Source organism: Triturus cristatus, chromosome 7 (assembly GCF_964204655.1).
Source record: "Triturus cristatus chromosome 7, aTriCri1.1, whole genome shotgun sequence".
Taxonomy (NCBI): Eukaryota; Metazoa; Chordata; class Amphibia; order Caudata; family Salamandridae; genus Triturus; species Triturus cristatus.
The window spans coordinates 1,783,626,211-1,783,642,964 of record NC_140590.1 but is presented as its reverse complement, the minus strand read 5'-3'; the positions used below and the strand labels follow the sequence as shown (position 1 = coordinate 1,783,642,964).

Sequence of the window (16,754 nt, the reverse complement as noted above, 5' to 3'; positions counted from 1 at the left end):
GGAAGATTCCCTCCATCCATGGACAACCAGTCTGTCCATTCCTCAGGAGGCAGATACCTCCACTGCGGTCTCTATATTTGAAAATACCATTGCTGAGGCCTTAGAGGAACTTGCTCCTGCAAGGTCTTGCTATTCTGCTAGAAAAAGACCTTCAGCTCCCTGGTTCTCCGAACAGCTCCGGCTTCGGAGACAGGAAGTAAGAAGGCAGGAACGCTTATGGCACTCTAGTTGGGCCCCTAAGGATAGAGAAGCCCATAGGGTCCTGCTTAAAAATTACAAACTGGAAGTTATTAAGACCAAGCAGGAATACTTCACGGCACTCACCTCCTCATTGTCATCTCCTAGAGAACTCTTTAGGATTGTCGATTCCCTTACGACCCTTCAGACACCGGATCCTGTGGTTGCCTCTCAGGACCTGTGCAACAAGATAGCCGCCTTTTTCCAGTCAAAAATTGCCGACATCTATGCTGCTCTGGAGGTCCAAAAATCCCTGACCGCCGTTCCTTTGCTGCCTGCTCTCCCTGAGCCCAGTGTTGCTGAATCCTCTCAACATCAGGATTTGATTTCCTTTCCTCCCCTTTCCTGTCAGGATCTTGAAATCCTGCTTGATAAAACTAAATCTGGCTCTCCGTTGGATGTCTGCCCGCTAAAGATCCTCAAGCAGTGCAGAGAATCTCTCCTTCCTCCTCTGGTTGACATCATGAACAGAGCGATGAAGGAAGGCATTTTTCCCCAGCAGTGGAAGAATGCTGTTGTAAAACCTTTGCTTAAAAAGCCTTCTCTGGACCCCGGGGTGTTAAAGAACTTTCGCCCCATTTCACTGCTCCCGGCTCCCGCAAAGATGCTCGAAGCCCATCTAAATAAACATCTGGCTGCATTTGTGGAGAGCTCGGGCTGTTTGGATCTCTCCCAGCATGGTTTCAGGAGGGAACACAGCACTGAGTCTGCCCTCACCATAGTGCTGGATACCATCCGCACTAGAGTTGATGAGGGTCAGACCTCCCTCCTGATCCTTTTAGACCTCACAGCGGCCTTCGATACCCTGTCTCCTGTGGTGTTAACATCTCGCCTGAGGGAGATTGGGGTCCGCGGGCCTGCTCTGGGACTCCTTTCCTCTTTTCTCGACCATAGAGAACAAAGGATAATGCTGGGATCGTTTCTATCTCCATCCCTGTCTGTGCAATGTGGGGTCCCTCAAGGGTCAGCGCTCAGTCCTACCCTTTTTAATATCTATGTGACCCCCCTTGCCAGACTCATTAGATCTTTTGGGATGGAGGTAGTTTCCTACGCGGACGACACCCAGATCTTAGTCTCTCTCTCCCAGCCAGCTACATCAACTGCCGCCAATTTTAGATCTTGCATGGAGGCAGTTGGCCAGTGGATGATCCACAATTCACTAAAACTGAATGGGGAGAAGACGGAGGTGATGGTCTTTGGAGGAAAGGAACCGATCTGGTCGGCAGAGTGGTGGCCGAACTCGCTGGGCGTATGTCCCGAGCCCACCTTGTCAGCAAAAAACCTGGGAGTTATGATTGACCCCAACCTTAGTATGTGCCAACAGGTCAACAGGACTGTTTCGACCTGCTGGGGGATTATCCACATTCTGAGGAAAATCAGGCACTTTTTGTCACCCCAGGCAAGAAAGCAACTTGCTGTCGCTCTTTTGGGTTCGCGACTGGATTACTGCAATGCGCTGTATGCAGGGCTGAACAAGAGTCTTCTACAGCGCTTGCAGGTGGTCCAGAACGCGGCAGCGAGATTGGCTCTTGACCTACCAAAACGTGCCTCTGCCCCCGAAGCCCGAAAACAACTGCACTGGCTCCCCGTTGAATACCGGATCCTTTTCAAATCCATGTGCCTGGTGTATAAAGCCTTAGCTAAACCCAGCCCTACAAGCATGGGATCCATTCTTTCTCGGCATAACCCCAGTATAAATCTTCGCTCCAGTCACAAACTTCTCCTCTCTGTACCCCGTGTCAGAAAAGCAAGATGGGGAGGCAAGGCCTTTTCCTTCCTGGCACCTAAGTGGTGGAATGCCCTCCCTTTGGAAGTAAGATCCAGTCCCTCTCTGCAAACTTTTAGATCCGCGCTTAAGACTCACCTTTTTACACGTGCATTCCCGTAGTGGTGCTTTGTATATTCTGTTTATTGTTTATTGATTTTGATAGGCGCCTTGATACCTTCGGGTTTAGTCTGAGCGTTATAAGTTGCATAATAATAATAATAATAATGGATCACATTTTCAACAAGTTACAGCATTGGTGGGTGCATAGACTGCATCTAGAGATCCCCAAAGAAGAATGGGATGTGTGATAAAGGACTCAGGGAGGCCTAAATGAAACTGTGATATTTTATGATACTACAAAAGTGGCAGTGGTCTACTAAGAGGCTATTCAGGGCAAAACTATCAACATCATCTCTCTGTTGGAAATGCTCCTCCCAATATTGCAATATTGCAACATAGCTTGCATTTTTGCAATGTCCAAAACCTACTGGATGAAAAGTTGGGACTTTAACAAGAAGTCCCACCAAGAGGAACCATCACTTGGCAATTCTCCCTTCCAATGAAGGAAATCAATCTGAAATACCTGGGGGTCCTAGTTAACATAGATTTGGAAAACACATTAGGAGGAACAATCTAATTTCCTTATTGGATAAACTGACAGCTGATATTGAGAGGAGGGCCAATCTGAATTCCTTCCTATGGTGTGAATAGAAGCAATAAAATGTGAATAGTAAATGAACAAACCTGTCAAACAAGAACACGGCCCGAAAGCACCTCCATGTCAGGCTTTCTCTAATGAGTGGCACTTGAGCTACTGTAAACCCTCCAGTGACCTGTAAGTTTGCAGTCCAGTGAACTAAAATATGAGCTTTTGCCTAATTGAAATATTATATGCATATAACAATTTAAAACTGTGTTTTGAAATGAAAAAGTGTGTATTTTCGGAATTCATATGGTGATGCTCAGTGTTTAATGGTTGTGTTAGACTTAGTCAGCTTAAGGATTGTCTTCCCCCAAACATTTTGCTTTTGCTTATCTTATTTCTGCTGGCCCGGGCGCTTTACTACCCCTAACCAGTGCTAAAGTACAAATGCTCCCTTTTTAAATCACGGTAACATTGCCTTATCCCCGTTTGGCATATTTAATGTACTTGTAAGTACTGAGTAATGTGACACTACATGTGCCCAGGACCAGTAAATTAATTGCTACTAGTGGACCTGCAGCACTGATTGTGCCACCCACTTAAGTAGCCCTTTAAAACATGGATCAGTGTTGCCACTGCAGTCCGTGTGTGCAGTTTTAAACTGCCATTTCGACCTGGCAAAACAAACTTTTGCCAAGCCTCAATCTTCCTTTTTAATACATATAATTCACCCCTAGCCTAGGCCCTCGGCAGGCCAGAGGGCAGGTTACAGTGTACTTAAAAAGGTGGACATGTACTGGTAGTGAAAAAATCTTACATTCATTTTAAATCTACTGCAAGGCCTACCTCTCCCATAGAATAATATTGGAGTTACTTTATTACATTTAATAAGCTGTAATTTCCAAATGGAACAGGTAATCCGTGCATGTGTGGTCTCTGGAATTATAATGAAATAATCCAATTTATGGTGAAGTTGGATTTTAAATTACAATTTTGAAAATGCCACTTTTAGAAAGTTGCCTTTGTCTTGCCTTAGCCATTTACTGCCTTTAACCTGTCTCTGGTCACATACCTGGGTGTAGCGGACAGTTGGGCTTTGTTTATTAGCCCCACTTACATTTGGATAGGCTCTGTCCTGCCTCCACACAAAGGGCTGCATATCCACTGTAGTAGTCTGGAGCCAGGACAGGACAGGCAGGATGCCTGGGGACTTCATAAGGAAACCTCCAGAAGCTTCTCCCCCATTTTAGAGGCACATCTGGGAATAAATACTGGACCTCAGACACCAGCTCTTCAAAACACCACTGGTCCTATGGATTCTCTGCGGGGAAAAGGACTGCTGTGCTGCTAAAGAAGTGCTTCTCTGCATGAATGCTGCCCTCCTGGACTACTGCCTTGCTGGACTGCTGTCCTCTTGCCTGGGTGAGAAGGACTGGACCTGCATCTCTTGAACCCAGAACCAAAGAGTGACTCCAAAGGCAAGTGGCTAGCCTCCTGATGTAAAGCCTCAGGGCCACAACAGGCTTCCAACAAACTTTTCCCTGTTCCTGCATCTTTGTGTATACCCTGCTGTTAGACCCGGCATCATTGGCGTGAGTCTCCCTTCCATTTTGTCGGATTGCCTCCTCTGTTTTTGATATGTTTTTGCCGGTTATATGCTTTGGGCACTGTGCCACTGCTATTCAGTGCCACAGTGCAAGTGCTCCCTATGTTAAATTGATGTATTGATTAGTGACTCCATGATTGGGTCATTTGATTTACTTGTCAGACCCTAGTACAGTGCACCATGTGTGCACCGGGGCTTGTAAATCAAATGCTGCTGGTGGTCTTGAAGCACTGGTTGTGCCACCCACAGAAGCAGCTTGTAAAGTGTGTCTCAGGTCTGCCAGAACCTATGTGCAGTCTGGTACTGCCATGCTGAATAACCAAGTGGACCCACTTGCCAGTCCCTAAACCTTCCCTTTTCTTCATATGGTAGGCCCAAGGGCAGGGTGCATTGTAAGTATAAGGTAGGACATGCCCTGGTGTGTGTAGCATGTCCTAATAGTGAATTACAGACTTTTTCGTTTTTCACTATTGCAAGGCTACCTGTTCTCCATGGGCCAGAATGGGCAGTTATATTATTACATTTTATAATCCTAACTGACTCAGGGTACTCAGAATGATAAAATACATCTTTTAGTAAAGTTGGTTTTAACATTCTGTGTTTGAAAATTCCACTTTTAGAAAGTAGGTATTTTCTTGTCTAACTATCCAAAGCCTGCCTCTGCTAGGTTGTGTATTCCTTGTGTGGAGTTTGAGTGACAGGGTTGGGGAATTCCAGGAGACAGAATGAGTCAGCCCAGTGGTGAATAGGGAGATCTGCATCTAGATGGGGTGCGGCTGTTGTCTCTGCCCTGCACTGTGAAAGAAGAGAAGGAATCATGTCAGCAAAGTGCTCCAGGGCTGGGCCTTCCCTCCACAATGCTGGCTCCACCTCCTGGGGTGCGGGCTGTTGTCTCTGCCCTGCATTGTGAAAGAAGAGAAGGAATCATGTCAACAAAGTGCTCGAGGGCTGTGCTTTCCCTCCACAATGCTGGCTCCCCCTCCTGTGGGGCGTCTGATGTTTCTGCCCTGCACTGTGAAAGGAAAGAAGGAGCCCTGTAAACAAAGTGCTCAAGAACTGGTTTGGACTAGGCAGAGGCCTCTCTGGCTTCAGAGAACAAAGGATGTTGGGGTATAAATATTGGGACCCAGACCCATGTACTTTAGATCACTTCTGGGAACAAGACAAACCTTTTGCCAAGGAGAAGAATTAAGGAAGTTGCAGGAGTTTGACCTGCCCCTCTGCCAGTGTGCTGTTTGCTGGGTTGGCCTGCAATGGTGTCTTTATTGCCAAGGAAAGGAGAAGGAACTTTTCAAAGGACTTTCATCATCTTACAGAATATTTCTCCAAGAGCTTGAACTTGTGCTTGCCTCCTGCTGAAGTCTCAGGGACAAAAGACTTCACCACCAGCTCCCCTCTGAATTTCCTTGCTGGGAATTCTATCTACAGAAACCTGCGTGTCGCTGGGAGCTGGAAGTGCGATGCAATGAGAAGAAGCGTGTCGCCGCTGCAGCTGTAGTCATCGCATCGCCGGAGAAGAGTGCCGCCGCCGCAACTCTCAGGAAGCATGTCTTCGTCTAAGCTGTCTGCTGTCGCATCACTGGAGAAGCGTGACGCCATTGAGAGGGTCGCCATCACTTCGCCGGAGAAGCGTGTCGCAGGGCCTGTCGCGGCTCCAAAGTACAGAGTTGTCGCAAGGCTGCCAGGGCGTGAACGCATCACCACCACATCGCCGCCGCATCGTCGCATCAAGGGCACCATCTTCTCGCATCGCACCAGGATTGTTGCATCGCATCGAGGCACCATCTTGCGCATCACAACCGGGCCACAGGCCGAGAACCTACGCATCACCCCGCACCGGTAAGGATCACGACGCATCCCCTACTCTGCACAAGCATTGAGGCGTAACGCATCATCTCCCCCGGAGCATGGAACCGACGCATCTCCCTCTGTGAGCCTTTTGTTTATTTTGCGTTACGCATCCAGGTACTTTTGTGAGAAATGTGTCGCATTTATCATCAACTTGAACTAAATACCTTTTACCATCTTTAAGTCAATCTTAAGTACTGTATTGTGTATTTTTGTCGTTTGTGGTCTTGTGTTAAGTCTATATTAAGCATACCTATTTTTTATAAAACCTGTGTGGTGTCCATCTGTAGTGTTTTCACTGTATTACTGTATGTGTTCACAAATGCTTAACACACTGCCTCTGAGATAAGCCTGTCTGCTCTTGCCAAGCTACCAAGGGGGTGAGCAGGGGTTATCTAGGAGTGTAATCCCCTTATCCTGAATTAGAAGCAAGGGTCCCTATTTGAACAAATGTGTATACCATTGCCAACTAGAGACCCCCAGTTCTAACACCTGCCAAGTGGTGTCACCCCAGTCCTGGACACTTGGGAGTAGTCCTAAGGAGCTCTGCGACCCTCTGTGGATCGTGTGGCACCAGCACATCTCCTCTGCCACACAGTGCAATCTCCAGCAGACCCAACAATTCACTGCAGCTGAGTTCCAAGGAACCATCGCAAAGACCCACATGGCAACCCATCGTAGCATCAGACCACCACTGCATGGTGCATTCTGAGTGCAGGCGCTTGCATCTATCATCAAAGTCAGCTTCGACGACAGTCTCTACATCCCACACCCTCACAGCTTCTCGGGAACACAGGCATCGCCCTGACTGTACAACACATCCTCGACCCAGGACTTCAAATTGCAACCTATCATCGGCATGACCCTCTACAAAGCTGAATCCTCTCCACATCTCATACTGATGCATCGCTTCTGCTGCACAACTCGTCTTTGATGTGGATCCTAGCAATATTCCTGTTGGACTTGGCCCTTCTGGCAAGTTCACCCCTAGAACTTTTTGCATTATCCTAGCCTTTTTCCTGTGTTGTACTAGTGGATTTAGGCCTCTAGGCGCTTTAACACTGTGTCCCAGTGTAAAGTGCGTGTGCTCTGGGTTACATTGAGTGAGACTGACCTGCCCTCCCATAGGAATGCATGGGGGATCTGAGTGACCATGTTAATTCCTGATGCGTGGGGAGTGCAGGGCCGAGTTTGGTATGTGCGGACTCGTCTGATGAAATGCTGCGCGATGATGTGTGCGGCGTCAATGTACCTAGTGTGGAAGTGCCACTTCTGGAAGTTGGCATTTCTGTGTGCAGTGTGAGATAAGTGCCTTGTCTGGCGATTGGCTGGCTGAGGTCATGTGACGGGCTAGGGAATCCCCAGAGTCAGGAGGAGTCACCCAGTGGTGAGTGGGGAGATCAGCAGCCAGATGGGTGGGAGGAGTACACCTGGGACCTGAATAGGGCTGGGCTTTCCCCACACAATGCTGGCTCCGCCCCCTGTGGTGCGACTGATGACCCTGGCCTGTCCTGTGAATAGGGAGAGGGGCTGAGCAAAACAAAGTGCTCAAGAACCAGTTGCATCTGGTTCGCCCCTCCCCTGCACCTTGAGACAAAGGTATTATGTGTATAAAAAGGGGCTGTGTCCCCTTACAAAATGTTCTTGCTCTGACTCGAATCTACCAGGGGCGCGCTGCTACTAGGGGCCCAGGGGAAGGCTTGCCTCCCTGGGCCCTGCCCAGCCCCTGGATGCCTGATGGACTTCAAGGACTTTGTCTCTAGCGCCTGGTTCAGCTTTGCATCCGAGGAGGAGGGGGCTTGCTGCTGGTGGGGCCCAGGAGGGACCGCCATGGGGGCTGCCTCCTTGCTGGAGGGCCCTGTGTGCTGGCCCCTGGGCCCTACATTGCCCCCCTGAGGTCTCCAGGACCTTTTTGTTGCTGTCCAAGCGCCTGGGGGGCGCTTTATCTCTTTTTCCTTGCTTCTAGCGCCCTGGGAGCGCTATAATGATTTATTTTGAGCCCGAGGAGTGCTGGAGCTCCGCAGCGCTCAGCTGCCGTCAGTGATAGAGATAGAATCCCCGTTGTAGGGATTCCCCCGTGCTTCAGGATCCAGCGGGAGCCCACCCCGCTAATATGTGCCTGTATAATGGAGCAGGTGCCCACCCTGCTTTATATCCCAATTCGGAGGGAGGCTACCCCTCATGGCGCCTGTTTGATTTAATAGCGGGAGCCCACCCCGCGTTTCACCGCTGCGATCCGAGCCGCTAACAAATCCCTCACCGGGCCGTGCTCGGCGCGACCCGGAAGTCAGGCGAGCCTTACCCGGGACGTGGGCGGGGCACCAGGCGGAAATGCTGCCAGACGGAATGGCCGCATGCGTGGAGAACGGGAGCCCACCCCGCCTCCACGAGTTGTGAGGAACTATGTCCCGGGTCCCAGGAGGGGGCCCGGGCAAATGAGAAGTGCGGCCGCCGCCAGCGAGGCTCTCAAAGGTGAGAGAGCCCCGCCCATGGCACCGGTGAAGCCTGTAAAGAGAAATACCCCTGAGGAGTCCCAGGTCCCAGGAGGGGGCCCGGGTGAAGAATGGGGCAGCTGAACCCTCGGTGAGGCTCTCATGAGCAAGAGAGAGCCCCGCCTGCCACCTGCTGTGTCCGGAGAAGTCCCGAAGAAGAGTCCTGCCCGAAGCCCGGTGAGTGAAGCAGGGCTGGGGCGGGAATCCGCTGGTGTTGGGTGTGTCGGTCGAGGCATGGAGTCACTGTCCATGTGCTGAGCAGCCCCCGCCTGATAGGGGGCTGCTCCAACGTTGCTGGGCCATCTATTTTCTTTATTTCTGAGTGCCAGTGAAGGCACTGGGTGTAGAGTGATGAGTTCTGGGGCGGCCCCGTCTGATAGCGGGCCGCTCCAAAGGGGGCATAATTGTTTCTCGAGCCTGCGTGGCTCCCACGGGCCTAATTGTTTTCAGAGCCAGGAAAGGCTCCAACGCTATAGGGACATGGTTGTTCCTTTAGAGCCTCTGTGGCTCCAACGCTATGGGGGCATGTTGTTTTCAGAGCCTAGGTGGCTCCAACGTGTTGGACACTATTGCAAGGGCCATTGAGAGCCCAAGCCTCATTTTACTCCCCCAGCTGCGCAGCACTTAGTGCCAGCTGCAGCGTTTAGGCCCTGTGCTTGTCCCCAGCTGCCCAGCAAGTAGTGGGCAGCTGCTACGTTTAGGTTCTGGTGCGACCTGGACCCTAATGTGATTGAGGTGTTATTGCGATTCATGCTAATGTGATTGGGTGTTAGGAAATGTACTGTGTATAGCATGTTTTGCGCACCCTGTGTCTTATACCTCTGTCTAAATGTGGTCATTTCTGCCTAGGAGGTTGTTTCACCTGTTTAGGTTGATGTTAGGGAGATAATACTTCCCTGTGCGATGTACGCCCCTAGTGTAGATATACTTAGGTGGTTAGGTCTAATGGGTTAGACCAGAGGTCTTCAAACTTTTGGATGCCGAGACCCCCCTGTCAACATTTTGAGGCGTAAGGACCCCCTCTTGACAAAAATGTCTAAACCTGTTGACTAAATTGCGTAGGATGAAAATGTAAATAAGGTTATGTGATGCCGCGTATTTTGGGATAGCATTGCTTCATTATTTTGATATTTGTTACACACAGTAACGCTGAGGAAAGATTTCACCCAATCAGTACCCATTTATAACCAAAATACAGCAATTATCATCAGAAAGATTTCAAGTCAACCTTTGTGAAGGGCCTTCCACTCTGCAGCAATACGTGCTGCCACATTAGAAGCTCACCTGGCCCTGACCGGAAGAAGCAGGGGTCCCTTAAAACCCTGGCGGTTTTGTGTAGAGTTAAGCCTTTTACCCATGCAGCTTTCCTTTCACCCCCTCCCTTCCATCCCTCTCTCCTCTCCTAACCCCGGATCCCTCTCTCACTTTGCAGGTCATTTTCTTTCACCCCTTTTTACAACTTCTGAACTCTCCCCATTCAACCTCTCACTTCACCTTTAATCACCTCTTGCCATTCTGTCCTTTCACTGCCCTCATCTCTAACAGTCTCTCACATGTATCTCATGGCCTCTCTGGCCCTGTCACCTCCCGTGCCCCTCAGCACTTCTCATTCACCTCGTCTCTCCATTCAAATGTTTGTCTATTTGTATCTTACACCTCTCCAGTCCCCCCATTCCTCTTTCACATCTCCCCTTTGTTCTAACAGAAGCCCTCACCTTTGGATCACACTCACTTCTTGCGTGTCCACACTTCTCTTTGGCAATTCACATTTCTCCTCATCCCTGACCTCTTCAATCAAATTCTCTCACTCCCTTGCTGTCCTCTCTCATTTTGGGTGCGGATGCAAGTTCAGAATGGGATGAATGAATGTATGATTACTGATGGGCTTGTTTGAGTGAGTTGCATATTGAGTAGTGAGGGGGACAGGTGAGTGAAGTGTCACATAAGTGCAGGATGAGTAGTGTACTCGTGTGACTGCAGGCTGAGGTATAGTGTGAGCAGGACAAGTGCATTTTGAGAGCAGAGTGGTCACTGTGAGTGCAAGGTGAGCGGGTGAATGGTGCAAGTGCATGGTGATCAGTGTGAGTGCATTGTGATCACTGTGAGTGCAAGGTGAGCGGGTGAATGGTGCAAGTGCATGGTGATCAGTGTGAGTGCATTGTGATCGCTGTGAGTGCAGGGTGAGCGGGTGAATGGTGCAAGTGCATGGTGATCAGTGTGAGTGCATTGTGATCACTGAGTGCAAGGTGAGCGGGTGAATGGTGCAAGTGCATGGTGATCAGTGTGAGTGCATTGTGATCACTGTGAGTGCAAGGTGAGCGGGTGAATGGTGCAAGTGCATGGTGATCAGTGTGAGTGTATTGTGATCACTGTGAGTGCAAGGTGAGCGGGTGAATGGTGCAAGTGCATGGTGATCAGTGTGAGTGCATTGTGATCGCTGTGAGTGCAGGGTGAGCGGGTGAATGGTGCAAGTGCATGGTGATCAGTGTGAGTGCATTGTGATCACTGAGTGCAAGGTGAGCGGGTGAATGGTGCAAGTGCATGGTGATCAGTGTGAGTGCATTGTGATCACTGTGAGTGCAAGGTGAGCGGGTGAATGGTGCAAGTGCATGGTGATCAGTGTGAGTGTATTGTGATCACTGTGAGTGCAAGGTGAGCGGGTGAATGGTGCAAGTGCATGGTGATCAGTGTGAGTGCATTGTGATCACTGTGAGTGCAGGGTGAGCGGGTGAATGGTGCAAGTGCATGGTGATCAGTGTGAGTGCATTGTGATCACTGAGTGCAAGGTGAGCGGGTGAATGGTGCAAGTGCATGGTGATCAGTGTGAGTGCATTGTGATCACTGTGAGTGCAAGGTGAGCGGGTGAATGGTGCAAGTGCATGGTGATCAGTGTGAGTGCATTGTGATCGCTGTGAGTGCAAGGTGAGCGTGACAATGAAGGGCGAGAATGAGGAATGAGTTGTCTGAATGCAGGGTGCATTCCCAGACCCATGAAGTAACTCAGCATGTTATTGACGGGGGCGTAGACTTTAATATCTAAGTTAAACTATTGCGGCATTAATCGGGGATCGAGGGTGAAGGAAATAAATAATGTGCTGATCCTGCAACAAACTTCCAGTCCTATGGTTAGGGTTGCCAGCAGATTATTTTGGTGGCCCAGTCGGTACAAAAAAAAGCAGTCACCTAAAGCGGTATTTTCAGCGCTTATCTGTGCATACTTCCCAGGGCCGGCTTTAGTGCTGGTGGTGCCCTGTGCGACAATGTTTGTTGGTGCCCCCCACAATGACCACCCCCACCACGGATTCTCTCACTAGCACCCTTTAACAGTGACCAAGTCTCCATAACCCCACACTCTCAGATGCATTGAATTAGTTATATAGTGCCACTCATACCAGTGTAGGGTGTCCGAGCACTTTGCATCACACACACATTACACAGAGACAATCAATCATAAGTGTGTAAATCAGTGTATAGGAAATGTTACATAAGCCAAAGGACTAAAAGTATAGGAGTCACATGTCATCCATACTGGTAGGCAGTATAGTTCAAGAGTGCTTGGTGTGGAGAAGCACAAACGCAGAGTCGAAAAAGAAACAGCATAGTTGGGAGTTTCCTTTAATAATAAGAATTGATTTCTAGCCAAATTAACCCTTTTTGCAACATTAATCAATGGTCTAATAATGTATTCTTTGTAGTGTGCATGCTGTTCTAGGATGAAAGTTAATAGCTCACTATTCTCTATTAGGACTTTAAGTTATAAATTGCAAGTAACAAAAGGATGTCTCTTTTGAAAGCAGTAACCTGCTGATCTCTTCACATCATTCGCACTCTGTAATCTACTTGGTACACGTTCTTTGCAGCAGGCATATTAACCCTCTGCACTAACATCACCTAAGTCAAAACCTCAACTATACAACATTCTGATCTCTCTCCAGGAAGATAATTAATCACACAAGTTATCTTGACATTTATGTGAGGCCTGGTAATTGCTGGGGAAAGAAACGCTGCAGCAGGTGCTTCAAAAGCACAATAAACTTTCACTCACGGCGCCCCCAGGAAGCCAACTTTGTATTCCTTTCCATGAAATGCATTCTCACACTACAGCAGTGAATGTAAAATCCAAATGTAAGGAATAGGCACAGTGGGGACCCAGGGGGTACTGGAACCAGCAAAACAACCTAAGCCTCTGTAAGCAGTTTACAAAGGCATGTTAAATGGTCTTTAAAGACCTGTGAAAAAACACGGGGTGCCGGAGATAGGAATCCAGACACTGCCCACCTGAGCCCCCAGCAGCTCAAGTTTCACTGCAGCAGCCCGGGCTGAGAAACAGGACGGGGGAAGTGTGGGGGGGGGCTGAAGCCCTTGGGCCTGAGCAGAAGTGTGACTGGGAAGGCGCGACCCCCTTTGCATCACTCCACGGCCCCCCTGGGGGTCGCGCCCCACAGTTTGAAGACCCCTGGGTTAGACTAATGAGAAATTGCATAATGTGCTTATGCCCCTGTGATAGATGCAGGATAGGTTTTATACCTGATGCTAGTGTGATGGTGCTGAGGTCATTATTGCGCCAGTAGTTACTGGTTGTGCTCTACCATGCTAATTTGTGTTACAGTTAGTATATGTCCTACATGTACATTTGGTGATTTGTGCTGATTCTGACAGTGGTCCATGTGGCCCTGTCCTGTGTAAATAGTCCCTTGTAAAATTCTGCCCAGTGCCAGTTGGCACAGTGTACATTGTGTGAATATTATCTAATGTGTTTTGGTATAATACAAAGGCTATTTTTATATATAACATTGTGTGGAGTTTCTTTTGTGGTGGGCCTTGGGTGTTGTTGCTGGGTGCGCGCGCAAACGCTTTACACATTGCCGCCGGGATAAGCCTGACTGCTCGTGCCAAGCTACCAAGGGGGTGAGCAGGGGTTATCTTTGGCGTGTAACTTCCTTGCCCTGACTAGAGTGGTGGTTTCTGCCTGGCTTTGGTGCAAGCCCTAGCCAACCAGAAATCCCATTTCTAACAATTCCACAAACCAAGATTTATGGTACTTTGGTCAGTGGGCCTGATTGAGTACATGTAGCCAGCCCGTGCTCTGTCGCTGTTGGTCTGAACTTGAGACTTTTTCCTGGACTGGCACTACCAGATAATCACAGAAAGTGCTTTATGCCTTTTGGCACTATTTTCACTGAAATCTTTCAAACTAAAAAACTCGGGTTCTACTACTAGATTGTTGTTGTTTGCTGTTGTCCTAAACCGGACGATGCTGCTGATAATTTAGTATATGATGGCCACTAATATGATTTTGTCTGATGTGGCTACTACTACATCTCTGATATTATTAGTGGGTCAGGTGGATTTTCAGTGAACGTAGGTAGCTCTTATTACATAAAAGGTTGGAGACCCCTGCTCGATGCATTCATGTATGTATGTATTTTAAATCTGAACCTAAGACTGGCGAAACAGCTAGGCCAGACCTAAAGAAAATCAAATTTCTAAACTTATCCAGGGAGACGAGTTGGTAGATATTGACCATTAATGATACAAATCTGTTCCAGGAATTTAAATAATCAGTCTAATCAGGAATGGACAATGGATCAAAGAGACTGAAAATTAAAGACATTCTCGAATTTGAATTATAAATATGTGAATTATTAATTATTATCAGCAGGTGTCTTGAGAGTGTGATCGTGTGTTCATAATTTAATATTGCGTCTCTTATTGAACATGGTTAAATTGTGCCTGACAAGTATCCGCATTTCTGCAACACCTATGTCAGTTTGTGATGGATAATGTGACATTTGTATTTTTTATCACAGCTGCTCCTAACATCCTTGCCTGAGTGCCTCCATCACCAAATGGAAGGAGAAAATCAAACTGAAGCAAACACGTTTGTCGTTGTGGGTTTTGAGGGTGTGCAACAGCTGCAAACTATCCTGTTTGTAACTTTCCTGGTAATTTACCTTATAACTTTACTTGGAAATCTTCTTATTATGGCAAATGTTTATTTAAATAGACATTTGCACACGCCTATGTATTTCTTCCTCACAAATTTGTCCTTCCTTGACATCAATTGCACGACAATTATTTTACCAAATATGCTGGCACATTTCTTTCAGGGAAAAAACTTAATTTCCCTTACAGAATGCCTGCTCCAGATGTATTTTTTTCTAGCTATTTTATCTACAGAACTCCTCCTCCTCGCCATCATGGCTTACGACCGGTATGTGGCGATCTGCAATCCCTTGCGTTATATGACCATCATGAGCAAGGCTGTGTGCATTCGGCTAGCAGTGGGAACCTGGCTAGTTGGCCTTGTCGACCCAATACCACACATCATACTTCTGTCAGGCCTCTCCTTCTGTTCATCCCACACCATCAACCACTTCTTCTGTGATATGGCAGCCCTCATGACGCTTTCTTGCAGCAGCACCGAGACAATAGAGACAGCAAGCTACATCCTTGGGTCTGTTATGGGCCTGTTGCCTTTTTCTTTAGTGATGATATCTTATGTCAACATCATCATGGCCGTCCTTAGAATCCAATCCGCACAGGGGAGGCGAAAGGTCTTCTCCACCTGCACCTCCCACCTCACTGTGGTTATTCTCTTCTATGGGTCTCTGAGTTCTGCATACATACGACCAACATCAACTTTTTCCATGAATGAAAACAAGTTATTATCATTGTCATACACTGCGATTACTCCACTGTGTAACCCTTTTATATATACTATAAAAAATAAAGACTTTAAAAATGCCCTCTGGAAAGCAAAGAAAACATTGTAGGACTCAATCTGCATGCACTTTGGGCATCTCGGTTGAGACCAGAGTACAAAAACTGCACTTTGTGCAAGTAAATTACCAATCATGATTCTATTGAATGCATGGAATGTTGGGGCTTGCTTAAAAGTGCGGGTTGGTAGGGAACAAAGGGAGGTGGAATAACACAGCCACAGAACGTTGGCATAACATTACACAGCATAGATAGTCCAAAACATAAAACATTTGATATGGTTGGACAAGGCTCGAAATATTTTGGACCTCAAAATAGTTGAAGGTCACCTCTAAATTGAAGTGGTCACCTAAAGGTGTGCCAAGGCTTATTGACCACCCTGAAAACATATGCAAATTATCTACGGTCCAGAAAGCATTTATAAGTTTGCTTCTTTGGTAAGAATGTGGAATGATCACTCCTGTGGCATAAGGGAGTTTCCATTGGAAAAAAATGGCCTCGCGAATAATAAAATGTTAATGTGCCAATACCACTTTTGCCTTTCATTTAAACATGCAAACAATCCTACACATGGACATTCTGCATAGACAATGTCCTCGAGAAAAGCTACAAATTCCACTTTTTTCATGGAGTACAAATTGTATCTGTTATGGAACCCATGAAAGTTGGTAAATTGCTCCACCTGAAGGGGGACATTATACAAGACGATTCCAATTCAGAACCCTGGGATGTGCAGTGTGAACTCCCATCTGAATGCGAATGGAATACAATTTGCAATGTGAGATATATTAATAGGAGACATAAAAACGATCAATTTACTGGTGGTTGCACAATGACCTTCCTAATGAATATTGATTAGGCAGGTTTCGATTTGTGAATGGCTGCGAATGGCTGCAAATTTAGGGATGTCAAACTACAAGGGATTGCAGACCTCGCTGTATTTTTTAAAAGCATCCCCTTCCCATTGCAGGGACACAGGCTGCTTAAAAAAATGCCTTGCGTTTGGGAAGACATGGGAGAACTGCCTGTTACCCCCAACATCACTCACAAGCTTCCCACAGAGTTGGCTTTCCACTTTCCAGACTAGGTAACATGCCAGCTTAGGGTCGCTGTCTGACCAACTGCAATTACAAACCATTGATAAATTATTTTCTGAATTGTAAATATGAGGGGGCATCCATTAGTGCCCCCTCCTATTTCAATCCAAAGGAGTTACAAAAGCTATCGTACAATAAGGACAACTTTGCTAAAATTGTAATCGCAGACACTGTGTGTTTGTGAATTGCAGGGTTTGAGACTCCCAAAAGGGTGTATATCAAGTTCTAAGTATTTCAGTCTCATGTAACCCTAAAGGCCCTTTGCAGCCTCTCTATCCACAGAGAAATGTATTGTAATGCATTCTGTGATCGTGGGGGGCACCTCATGTCCCTGCAACAA

At 47.5% G+C, this 16,754-nt stretch overlaps 1 protein-coding gene across 1 annotated transcript; it reads left to right on the top strand.

Moving 5' to 3' along the window:
- Positions 1-14,443: 14,443 nt before the first annotated feature.
- LOC146813111 (olfactory receptor 5V1-like) lies at positions 14,444-15,370 on the top strand. The gene has a single exon (XM_085615265.1). The coding sequence runs from the start codon at positions 14,444-14,446 to the stop codon at positions 15,368-15,370; it is 927 nt and encodes a 308-aa protein (XP_085471391.1).
- Positions 15,371-16,754: the final 1,384 nt, after the last annotated feature.